Source organism: Lampetra planeri, chromosome 56 (genome assembly GCF_965212315.1).
Source record: "Lampetra planeri chromosome 56, kcLamPlan1.2.h2, whole genome shotgun sequence".
Lineage (NCBI taxonomy): Eukaryota > Metazoa > Chordata > Hyperoartia > Petromyzontiformes > Petromyzontidae > Lampetra > Lampetra planeri.
In genome coordinates, this window is record NC_136162.1 from 334,101 (window position 1) to 346,684 (window position 12,584).

The 12,584-nt window shown below is 50.3% G+C and overlaps 1 protein-coding gene across 3 annotated transcripts; it reads left to right on the forward strand.

Moving 5' to 3' along the window:
- The first annotated feature begins 24 nt into the window (after positions 1 to 24).
- CCDC122 (coiled-coil domain containing 122) lies at positions 25 to 12,180 on the forward strand. 3 transcript variants are annotated; one of them, XM_078618069.1, is made up of 6 exons: positions 25 to 578; positions 4,276 to 4,403; positions 4,925 to 5,130; positions 6,254 to 6,455; positions 6,902 to 7,018; positions 10,300 to 12,180. In XM_078618069.1, exons 2-6 carry the CDS (start codon positions 4,368 to 4,370, stop codon positions 10,387 to 10,389), a joined length of 651 nt encoding a protein of 216 aa, XP_078474195.1. In that variant the 5' UTR covers positions 25 to 578; positions 4,276 to 4,367; the 3' UTR covers positions 10,390 to 12,180. The 3 variants fall into 3 exon arrangements, with proteins under 3 accessions (XP_078474195.1, XP_078474197.1, XP_078474196.1); XM_078618071.1 differs by having other exon boundaries at positions 25 to 550; XM_078618070.1 differs by lacking the exon at positions 25 to 578 and having other exon boundaries at positions 625 to 4,403.
- Positions 12,181 to 12,584: the final 404 nt, after the last annotated feature.

The window sequence follows — 12,584 nt, forward strand, 5'->3', positions numbered from 1 at the left end:
CGGAGGCGACGCCCTCACCGCCGACGGCCTCCTCGCTGTCCAATGACGTCACGGAATCTGCAACCTCCGCCGCGTATTCTGAACATTCAGTCGGCACCGCGGTATTAACCAGGGCGGCCACCGAGCTCAAACCGCTCAGGCGATCGTCGCCTCGCTCAATTCACGACACGCCTGACACTCGTATCGAGTGCGACGTTGTATAAGAGCGCTGTTTGTTGCCGTCCCGTTTGACACGGCGGGTTTTTTGGGGCCTGCGCTGAGCAACTGCGCGAACCACCGCGTCGCCGCGAACCGGGATGAGTCACGTGACGCCGAGTCACGTGACGCCGCCGCGCGGGGGCAATTGGGATCCGCGCGGTTCTCGTGGAGCCGCCGTGCCGGCTCGGCTCGGAACACGCGACCCGAGCCAGGAGGACCCGTGCCGGGTCACCAGGACCCGTGCCATCAGGACCCGTGCCGAGCCACCAGGACCCGTGCCGAGCCACCAGGACCCGTGCCGAGCCACCAGGACTCGCTCCACCGACCTCTCCTAAGCTGAGGGCATCTGCAGGTCGGGACGAGCAGCGTGAAGTTAGCAGGCGAGGACCGGGCGAACGTGGATGAATGTGGGTGGGTGAGGTAAATTAGTGTGTGTGAGGTGAACGAGTGCGTGAGGTGAATGTGGGTGTGAGGTGAATTAGTGTGTGTGAGGTGAATTAGTGTGTGTGTGAGGTGAATGTGGGTGTGAGGTGAATTAGTGTGTGTGTGAGGTGAATGTATATGAATGTGGGTGAGCGTGTGAGGTGAATGTGTGTGGTAAATTAGTGTGTGGGTGAGGTAAATTAGTGTGTGTGAGGTGAATGTGTGTGAGGTGAATGTGGGTAAGGTAAATTAGTGTGTGTGTGAGGTGAAGGTGTGTGAGGTAAATTAGTGTGTGAGGTAAATTAGTGTGTGAGGTGATTGTGTGTGAGGTAAATTAGTGTGTGTGTGAGGTGAATGTGTGTGAGGTGAATGTGTGTGAGCTGAATGTGTGTGAGGTGAATTAGTGTGTGTGTGTGAGGTGAATGTGGGTGAGGTAAATTAGTGTGTGTGTGAGGTAAATGTGTGTGAGGTGAATGTGTGTGAGCTGAATGTGTGTGAGGTGAATGTGTGTGTGTGTGTGAGGTGAATGTGTGTGAGGTAATTTAGTGTGTGTGTGTGAGGTGAATATGTGTGAGGTGAATTAGTGTGTGTGTGAGGTGAATGTGGGTGAGGTAAATTAGTGTGTGTGTGAGGTGAATGTGGGTGAGGTAAATTAGTGTGTGTGTGAGGTGAATGTGTGTGTGAGGTGAATGTATGTGAATGTGGGTGAGCGTGTGAGGTGGGTGGATGGGTGAGTTGAGTGGGTGGGTAAGATGACCGAGTGTGTGAGGTGAATGTGAGTGAGGTGAATGCGTGTGAGGTGAATTAGTGTGTGTGTGAGGTGAATGTGTGTGAGGTAAATTAGTGTGTGTGTGAGGTGAATGTGTGTGAGGTGAATGTGTGTGAGGTGAATGTGTGTGAGGTGAATGTGTGTGAGGTGAATGTGTGTGTGTGAGGTGAATGTATGTGTGAGTGAGGTGAATGTGAGTGAGGGGAATGTGTGTGAGGTGGGTGAGCTTGTGAGTTGAGTGTGTGGGTGAGGTGACCGAGTGGGTGAGGTGAATGAGTGTGTGAATGGGTGGGTGGGTGAGGTGAATGAGTGTGTGGGTGAGGTGAATTAGTGGGTGAGTGGGTGAAGGGGATACGAGTGTGAGTGAATAGGTGGATGGATGACAGTGCCGGCCCGAGCCTCTTGGGGGCCCTAAGCAGAATTTGATTTGGGGGCCCCCCTCCCACCACGCAGACTCATCTGTGCTAGAAGATTATTGACACAAATGTCACACTATAATGTTATAGCGAATATTATAAACGAATACAGTGAGGTTATGTATTAATAAAAAATAAAAACAACACTTAAAATACTTCACTCTTTTATTAAAACTTCTGAATACAAACGGTCACAAAAAACATATTAAATAAATTATTTGCAAATGTGCATTAAATGTGCAATCTTTTAAATAAAACCAAAATAGACAAACATTAATCTAATCAAAAATAGAATGTTACAAAAAAAAAGATACTTAAATAATGAAAGCAAACATAAGAACAGCAAGGGTTCAACAATGTCAACTGTACAACAATGACCTCAAAATCGTTCCTTCCTAGCTTTTCTGGAGGCAAAGTCACTAATGACATCATTGTATGGTATTGCTTGGCCAACTTTGCAAACATACCTTTATCTCGCTCTTTTTTCTCCTCCTCGGTCCTTTTCTTTTTTCTTTTTTCGGCACCAGAGGGATACGTCCTTTTTTGTGACATGGCTTAGGCGTATTTATTATCGTGACGTACAATTGCGCGCACCTGCCCGCGCCCGCGCCCGCGCCCACGCGAATTGTCAATGAGCCGTGACATCCGTGAGCCGTGACAAAGCAGCAGTTGTCGACAGAATTTTCTTGTCTTGAATCATTTATTCATTCATTCATTAATTCATTTATATCACTTGTTTAAGTTATTTAATTGTAAAAAAAAAACGATTCGGGGGCCCCCTGGTGGCCAGGGGGCCCCAAGCAGCCGCTTAGTTCGCTTATGCCTCGGGCCGGCCCTGATGGATGAGGTGGGTGAGTGGGTATGTGAGTGAGTGATGTTTGAATCCCCACACCTCTGTTGTAGTGCACAGACAGAAAAAATGGCGTCCATGCACGACCGCCCCGGCCTGAAACCACATTGGGGTTCCGCAAGTCTCTTCTCAGCCTGCTGCCTTGCAAGGGGGCAATGTTGATCAGGACCTCCTCCCAGCCTAATACTGAGGAGGGAGATGCTCGGTAGTTGTTATAATTAGCGACCTATATCTCTGCTTCATTAACCTGGTCAACGCATATGACAGGGCTCTGGGTTGTTGTTCATGCTTTCGGGGTCCCTGACTCTCTGCTAACAATCATTAAGGACCTTCATGATGATGGGCAGGCCCGGGTAAAGCTGCATTGCTGGCTATTCCCTGATCATCTTGGGGTGCGACAGGGATGTCTTTTGGATCCTACACTATTTACCATATTTTTCTATCACGTAGTTCTAGAAGCGTTCCGTAGCTGTACCAGAATACTCTCTATCTGGTACAGATACAACGGGAGGCTGATTGATGCCCGGGTGCAGTCAAGGAATGGCTCCCTATTGGTCAACCATGTTACATATGTTGATGATCTGGTGAGTGCTGCTCACTTAGAGGAGTTGCAGGCTTTGCTGTTGAACCTGGAGCATTCCACTAACAGGTGGGGCCTTACCATCAACCCCACCAAATTCCGCTTTGGCAACAGAGGTCTCACTCCGAATCAGTCGAGCAGCATTATCTTTCATGACATGCTTTATGAAAGCTACCTGGTTTGTCGCTCTTCTCGAAAGTTGAGGTCTTCTCGGCCACAGTCATGCCCTCCCTTCTCAATGCTTGCGAAGCGTGAACCCCTCTAATGGAATATCTGCGCCGGTTTGAAACATTCAGGTTGGCCTGCCTATGATCCACCCTGGGTTTAACCAGGCTAGATTTGTGTGAGGAGCTCAACAAATCGTTTAAAGATCTGGACACAGTCCCTTCGCTGAACTCCTCCGCAAGGTAATGCTGTTTTGACTGGGTTATGTTGTAGCTCACATGCCCAGCCATCACATGCACAAGCAGCTTTTCTTTGGCCAGATAGAGGGGGCTTAATGGGCGCGACATGGGCTATAGAAGAGATGGGTTGATGCGGTACATGAAGATGTGGAATTGAGTGGATTTGCCCATGACTGTTATCAGCGGTGTCAAGATCGGCCTCTGTGGAGGAGGCTCATGAAGTACGTTGCTGGGAAGTTGGAGGCAGTTGCCCTCGAACAACAACAGAGGGCAGAGGAGCGCTCGTAACAACGAGCTGGGCAATTAAGATGCAGCAGTTGGGCAGAGTAAGGAGCACAGGTGGTGCATCTGCCAGTCATCTCAGTCAACCCATGGTACTGGGGTCTGTCCTATGACCTTCCAGCAAGCCTTCGACACCTCATATGGCTTCAAAGTGCACCTAGCCTGGCACAAGCACCGTGATGACGTTACCGCCGCTTATTGGCAAATTGCAGCAGTTGTTGAATGGGTGGGTTCATTGTGAGTGAGGTGAGGTGGACAGAAGTGGATAAGTATGGGTGACTGATTGAGTAGGTGATTTGATGAGTGGTTGTTTGAATGAATGAGCTGGTGAAGGAGCGTGTCCTCTTCCCCAGGGTCCCCTGGACCCGCTGAGGAGGGGGAGTCGCTGGTGCTGCTGGGAGTGATGTCGCTGGTGGAGCGGCAGTGGAGGATATGCTGACAGGAGATGGAGCGAGATCGCGTGCAGCTACACCGGCTGCAGGTCCGTGAAATCAATGCCAAGTCGCCTCTTGACACCATCGATGAGGGTCGATCGCTGGAGCAGACTCCAGTGCAGAGAATCGACACCGCACCTGCGGCGTGACGAGGCTGTTGTTGTGTTGGTCTAGGTGTGTGTGTGTAGGTATGCAGGTTCACGTCTGCAAGTATGCGTGGCATGTAGGTCACTCGGAAGGCGAGGTCTTGCAGTCTGTATTTTGTACAGACACACATCTCATACTGGTATGGGAATTTTATATGTATGTGTGTGTGGGGATCGGTAGTACAGCGGTTAGCGAGCTATGCTATGCACCCGACGACCTGAGTACGATTCCCACTCGTGGCCAACACAAATGACGATCATCTAATGTCCCTGGGGCCGCCCCTAGGTCGACTCGGCCTCAAATAAGCACCCACGCCCTCGTGCGCCATGTCAGCCTTCGTAGGTTGCTGCTACTCGCCAATGGCAACTCATCCTGACAGTCTGCTAAGGTTACACACGTGGGGGGGGGGGGGTCTTTGCAGGAGGCACTGGAGAGGGGGAGCTCGTTGGTGGGCCGCGAAAGTGAGCGGCATGCTGAGTGCGAGCGGCGCCTTCTCTGCTCCTGCGCCACCTCCTTGCTGGCCGCGCGCCCACGCCTCCTTCGCGCCGAACGGCGCCTCCTGGAGCTTGTGGCGGCCACCACGCATGCCCGCTACCGGGCCGAGGAGGCGCGGGAACATGCGGACGAGTGAGGGCGTGGGGAATGCGTTACACAGGGATGGGTGCGGGGGGGGGGTTTGATCGGCGTTAAAGAATAGTGGGGCATGTTGGAGTTAAAGCCAGGGTCAGGTTCAGGGTTCGGGCCTCTCTCAGACAAACAACAACGAATCTCACACCAGACATTGGGTGTTTCTTTTACAGATGTTTTCAGCCATTTAATAGTGAGTTGTGTTTTAGAATTCAAATGGGAGAAAACCCACGCCTATCACCAGGAGCCAACGCCATCACTGTATGCATGACAATGGTTGGTGATTAGTCCACTTGCCATATTGTCCTTCTGGCAGAGCTAGGATATTCCTCCTCCTGGATCCCCACACAGGAAGGGAGTTTCACAACATCCACGTGCGATCCGCCAATTCGCGCTGCTGCTGCCTGCACCAGCACTGGATCGCAGGCCTCGTGCCACGTAGCCCCCACCACCACCGTCCGGCTTAAGCGATGATATCGCCGTCGGTTAGGGTTTCACCAGCACCCCCCAAAAGTCGGAGCGATCCTGTCCTAGACGGACGTTGAGGCGGTGGTTCACAGCCCTGAGTTGGTGGTGGAAATTCTCCTTTACTATGGCGGGGATGAGTCTATACACAGGACAACCACTCCATAAGAGGTTTTTGGGTTAGATCGATAAATGTGTTGTTAAACCTGTCACCACCCGACATAGCCAATTTGTAAGGTTGGCCAAGTAAACAAAACAAATGCCAATGAGTTACTAGTTCAGTACACTGGTGTGTTGGAGAGTAAAAATGTAAGGGTGCTAATTTTATTCACCCTGGAGGAGTGATGGGCTTTACCTGGTAACATAAAAACTTTAGTTTTATTTGTAAATTTTTAAAGTGGTTTGTTTACTTTTCCTATAGTTTGCACTCCTATCGTGTGTTTGCACTGTTTGTTGGTGTAACGTTCTGACCTCGTTCCCCTCCAGTATAAATATGAATTCCAATTCTGATCTCGCAACCTTGTGACAGCAAGCCACTCGCTCTGCCACTCGGGGCCCCAACTCTACCAGCGGCATGGGGTCTCTAACCACTGCCACTGCTCTGCTCCTTTTCCGTGATCCGATGACACCTCCTCCACCTCGACCTCGCGCTGGGCAGGCTGGTGGCATCTCATGCACGCTCATGGGCCAGGCTCGGGGGTGGCGGCGAAAGGGAGCCGGCACCCCCCGCAAGCCCCACCCTGGCTGCCGCCGCCGCCGCCCAGCGCTGGCGCAACCTCGTTGCTCTGCGCGACGAGCGCCTCTCGAGTCTGCCTGGCGCCAGTCTCGCCGACTGGCACGCCGGGCCGCGGCGCGCACAGGTGCGGCCGCTCGCTCACTCTCTTGTTCGCTGGTTACCCTCACAGGACACACATGAAATAGATTTGGGGCCCTATCTGCTGAATAAAAATAAAAATTTACCTAATGGACTTACTAATTAATTGACTCACCGACTGTCTAATTGAGTTACTGTGGAACTAACTGACTGAATGACCGACCACCCACTTGACTGACTCACTATGTCCTACTCATCGAGTGACTGGCCACCTTGACAGTGAACCTCCTCGTTTACTAAGAGCTGACTACCTGACTGACTGCCAGGCCGACTGATTCACTGACTGACCATCCAAGTGACTAACCAGCACATTCACTAAGTGACTGACTTTCTGCCTGCCAATTCGCCGACCGATTCTTAATGCCCGACCGGCTAACCAGCGGGGGGGGGGAGCGCCTGCGGGGTACTGAGCGTGTCTGCGGGATGCCGCAGGCGGAGATGGAGGCGCTGCGCTTGGAGCTGCTACATCTAAAGCAGGAGGAGGCAGCAAAGTCCACGGAGCTTGAGGAGCAGAGTCAGGCGCTAACGCACGCCCGCAGGGGGCTGGAGGTGTGTGTGGGGTTGTGCTGGGGGTTGTGGTGGGGGTTGTGTGGGATGGAGGGGTGTTCCAGGGTTCATAATGTTTATACGTTCAACTTCTTTCGCACCATATAGCAAACCGTGCTAATTGGAGGTCTGGGGCAAGGACAACAAACAAAACACAAACAGCAGTTTTAAATAAATTAGTTGAAAATCTATATTTAAAGTGCGTAGCTCTAGTGGCTTCCTAATATCGGGACGAAGAGCGTTCCAGACGATTGCAGAAGCGCATCTAAAAGTGTGCGATGCGGTGACTATCTTTGTTTGATGACCAATCAAAAGCCACTTCTGCGAGGATGACTAGAGTTTACGTGACGGTTTATGTTCCTTGACGAGATCGACAAGGTATTGTGGTTAATTTGTGGAAAACACTGTGTGTAATGAGTGCAACCTTATAATGTATAAATAATGAGTCGGAGACACCAATCCTAGGTTCAAGCCCTGGATCTATCTCAGTGGGTTCATAATGACCGTGCCAGAGATCCTGGGTTCAAGCCCCGGATCTCTCATAAGAGCCCAGGCCTGGGCCTGCTAGTGATGATAGAGCAGCCCACAGGCACCACTGTCTTGGTAGCCACCTTGATGCCGTCTATAGGACTGATTTTATTTGATGCCTGCAGCGACCGCCCTGTGTGCCGTGTCCCCCCGGTGTGTAGCTGTGTGTGGTTGTGTGGCTGTGTGTGTCTGCAAAGTTTGGTCATACATGCTATGTTTCTCGTTTCTTTTTAAATTAGAATCACAGTTCCTATGATCACTGTTACATTGTTTTTATAGCTTTGATTTCGAAAACATATGGCTTAGCCATGTTTGTTTGTTGAAGTACAGAGTTAGCCTGATAAGTTTAATCTAAATTGTCTTATGGTTGTTATTGTTTGACGTGCATCCCATTGGGATTTTTGCACACAGCGTTAATATATGGTGTTTTTTTCTGGAAGACTGCTGTTTTTTCCTGGATTTTTCTGTTGCGCATAGTCACTTTAAGACAGTGATGTGCGGTGAGGTCAATGGTTGGGGAGGCACTGGCGAGTATCAGAGACAGATTTACACAGGTATGAATCCGATAGAGGTAGCTTAAATTCACCAGTAAATTGGCAGGTTGCACAATGACTATTGGTTAGGCGGCTGTATGTTTCATATTTAATATCAGCATTCTTTACAACACACGCATACAGGTAAGTTACGTATTCGATTCACGTTTTATAGGCGAATGCAGTTCCACTTTTCATACTCATTCAATACAAATGATAATATATATTGCATGGTCTTACCTTTACTTGTAAATGAAGTCCATTAGCCTATCCTGGACAAAAATGTCAGTGACTTTGTTGTAGAAGTCCTCTTTATTCTTTTAGTTTTAAAAGTCTTTCCGTCTCAATAGAGATGATTGCCAGGGATGAAAGTCGTCCTTGGTAAGTCCGATTCCGACTGTATGTTTTGAGTCGTTTCAAAGCAGAGAACGACCTTTCAACGGACGCTGTTGAAGCTAGTATAGTGAGCACCACCAGCTGGAGTAACTTTGTCGCCTCGGGAACCGTCGGCATCAGATCATTCTGGGCCAAAAAGCTGAGGAGCTGTCCGGGTGATTTGCATTCGTTCCTCACCATTTGTGAACTATACAATCCGATAAGGTCAGCCTTTAGTCTAACAAAGTCAAAGTACCTTGCATATTTTGATAGGCTTTGCAGTTTGGTGTCATCGAAATGTTGTGACATTTCATAAAATTTAGTGCAATTAAACAAACCAAGGAAAGTTAGCTTACCGAAATGATCAAACCTAGCTTTCATTTCAACACTGATATTGTCCAGAATGTTATAAAACATTATTTTCCTCTCATCTCTGATCGGCTGTTTACTTCGGGCATTGTCTGTCAGGCCAAGTGTGACGCAATTCTGCTTGAATCGATCATAGAAACTGTCGAACTCTTGTCTCTGGCATTCCGCAACTTCCATTGTGTCACGGAATGGCACGCAGCAGAATCCAATTTCCATTACTTTATTCTGCAGCACACGAAAGAGTGCTTCGGTTTCATTGAAAATGCCCTCATATGCCATTATGAAGAAGCAGCTTGATGCTTTTAACAGCCAGAGATCATATCCGGCGGCCATCATCAGGGTGTCATTGTCCCAACCATCGGGATTTTCGCTCATAATCAGGAACACAGCACGCAGATCAGATTGGTACATGCTGATCGTCTGAACTAGTCTAGAATTTGAGCTCCATCTCGTGGGCGCTGCTCTTGGTAAACGTCGCTTCACAACATTGTCCAGTAGGTGGTTGCGCTTGGTCGAATTATTGAAAAATGTCGCAAGTCCCTCAACTGTTTTAAAAAACGTTTTACACTCAGGCATATATTTTGCTGAATGCGAAAGCACCAGCTTCAATTTGTGTGCATAACAATGAGAAAACGTGGCTTCAGGTACCTTTTCTTTAATCTTGGCCTGCACTCCATTAAGATCTGATGCCATCACAGATGCTCCGTCATAAGTCTGAGCTATCAGCTTTTCAACGCAATTTTATTTCCCCAACACTCCCAAAACATATTCAGCAATAGCCGGTGCTTGTCTGCCATCACTGACATCATCAAATCCCAAGAACGCCTCTCTCACCTCACAAATCACCTCACAAATCACCTCACTTTTAGCCACATAACGCAAATTTACAGAGACCTGGGCTTTGTTTGTGACATCCGTTGTCTCGTCTACTTCGACTGCAACAAATGGGGCTGCATTAATCTCCTCTTTGATATCATTTCTAATTACATCACCGACTGCTTCGATTAAATCGTTCTGTATTCTGTTTGATAAGCCAGAAAACACAGTGGATGTCTCCAAATGTCTAGCTAACTTTTCATCTTTCTCAGCAAAAGCATGTAATAGCTCCACATAGTTGCCACAATTAGAAGAGCTTGCACTCTCATCATTACCACAAAATGCTAAGTCCTGTTTGGCTAGGAAGCAGGTCGCATTAATAAGGTCTTTTAAAACCTCACGGTTTTCCTTTATCTTAGCATTGTGGATGCTGATATTTAATCTCCGCTGTTCATTTAAAGCCAGATCTATCCTTGAATATCCAAAGGTTTTTAAAGCAATTTGGCTTTGAATGTGAGTTGTCGATTTTTCATGTTTGTTGTGGCTCCTTGGTAGATTTTTCAACATACATACAGACATAGGTGCTTGCGAAAAGCACTTGCCCCAGCAGTCTGTTAAGGCTCTATGGGGGATCCTTGTCTTTGTGTGTATGGCTGTGTGCAGGTGGAGCACAAGCGTTGTGATGCGGTGTTACGACGTCTGCGCGGGCAGCTGGCCGAGGCTCGGTCCCAGCGGGGTCAGCGCCCACTGTGACCCACAAGCCTACTGTGACCCTACACAATCCCACTGTGACCCCACTGTGACCCCACACAACCCCACTGTGACCCCACATTACCTCACTGTGACTCCAAATGACCCCACTGTGACCGCACACAATCCGACTGTGACCCCACACGACCCCACTGTGACCCCACTGCGACCCCACACGACCCTACCGTGACTCCACACGACCCCACCGTGACTCCACACGACCCCACTTTGACCCCACATGACCTCACTATGACCCCACTGTGACCCCAATCGACCTCACTGTGACCCCACACGACCCCACTGTGACCCCACACGACCCCACACAACCCCACCGTGACCCCACACAACCCCACTGTGATCCCACACGACCCCACTGTGACCCCACACAACCCCACTTTGACCCCACATGACCTCACTGTGATGACCTCACTGTGACTCCAATCGACCTCATCGTGACCCCACACAACCCCACTGTGACCCCACAGGACCCCTGACCCCACATGTCCCCACTGACCCGACAACCCCACTGTGACCTCAAGCCTAAAGATGACCCCGGCTATGAATTTGACCCCTGGGGTCGTGTTTAACGGCAATAGAAGGGCTGGATATGGGGTGAGGTGGCTTTGAGATGTTAATTACCTCGCCTGGTATACAGGAGATGGTTGTTTCAATCCTGACCTTTGACGCCTGCTGTATATTTGGAGTTTGCGTCTCTCTCCTCGTGGTTGCATGGATTTTTCTCTGGGTCCTCCGATTTTTCCCTCCACATTTAGAATAAAAATAGGTTTAGAGTATTTGGTTGCTATACATTTCCACATAATACGCCACTTTCGCTTAGCTATCATTTGTGGCCAGGTCGCTCCTGAAAAAGAGTTGTCTAGCTTAGTGGGCCTTCCCTGCTAAAATAAAAATAGTTTAGTTTTGATTAAGCGGTGGTGGTAGTGGTTCGGAGGAAGCGGTGATGAGATAAGAGTTGGTGGGGAGGTAAAGATGATGATGTGGTGGTGGGGATGACAATAATTATAGGGTAGTGGAGATGGTGAGGAAGTGGTGGTAAAATTAAGGTGGTGGTGAGGATGACGTGGCGGTGGTGAGGTGATGGCAAGGAGGGGTACAGTGGGTTGCCATGGCGAGAGCAGAGGGCTTGTGAGCAATCGAGAGGGAGCTGGGTTAAGAGCGAGCGAGTGAGCGAGCGGTCTGAATAGCGGGTTAGCAAGCCATGTCTCGTAGCTACTGTCGCCCGGCGTGGCGGATGCTCGCACCGCGTGCCCCACGTTTAGTTGACCCGTTTTGTTTTGTCTCATCTGAGATTCGTTGCTGCTCGTCTGAGACTGGCCTGGACCCTGACCCATGGCTCTAACCCTAACATGAGCCGTAACTCTTAACGCTGATTCAACCCCTAACAGCCATCCTACCACTTGAACTAACCCCAACCATGACCATGAAGGCTGAAGAACCCTTGACCCTAAACGGAGCGCTCTCCCTGTTGCTCGTCGCTCTTCTTCCTGCTTATTGTCTGGGATCCTGCTCCTCCTCCTCCTCGTCGTCCTCGTTCTCCCTCCTCCCCCACCACCCCCTCCTCCCCCCGTCATCGTCGTCAATTGGCTTCTCATTAATTTCCCGCTTGCCGCTCGCCCGGTCCCCGTCGTCGCCGCTTGTTGCCCGCGCAGGAGCCCGGTGCGGCCTCGTCAGGGCCCCGCTTGGAACCGTCGCTCGCTCGTCAGTTAGCCTGCGCCACCCTCGTTTGCTGTCATGGTTGCGCACGCGAGGTTTTAATAAACGTGCTGCGCTTGGTCCCCGTGAAGTGCGTCCCTTCGTACAAAACCCGGTTCTGTCGTTTCTGCAAATTAATTCCAGCTGCTCTCTTCCGCCGCTCGTGTGGAAACCTCCGATCTAAAATCAGCATCGCCTGCATCCCGTCACGGGACATGGTGGTCATTCGCAGAGAGCAGCGCCCTGTGACGGAGAACGATCTCGCAGATGCAGATACAGCGGAACTTCTTCCGATATCCCTTGTGGTGACCTCTCAGACCTTGATTGCTCACCGCCACCCAGGCTGAGGCTGCTGGGCGCCAGCAGCAGCAGCAGCGGCAGCAGCAGCAAGAGGCCCCTTCTGGAAGCAGACGTCGCTCTGGAGGAAAAGTGGCGGTACCGACGGTGGGCGGCGCAGGCCGTCAAGTGGAGGAGGAGCGCCATCG

What these genes read in the sequence shown, in the direction of transcription:
- CCDC122 (XM_078618069.1), top strand. Translation starts at nt 4,368, where the DNA reads ATGGAGCGAGATCGCGTGCAGCTACACCGGCTGCAG. An exon ending in GCGCGGGAACATGCGGACGA is followed by an intron (nt 5,131 to 6,253) that starts GTGAGGGCGTGG and finishes CGCGCTGGGCAG; the next exon opens with GCTGGTGGCATCTCATGCAC. An exon ending in CCGGGCCGCGGCGCGCACAG is followed by an intron (nt 6,456 to 6,901) that starts GTGCGGCCGCTC and finishes GGGATGCCGCAG; the next exon opens with GCGGAGATGGAGGCGCTGCG.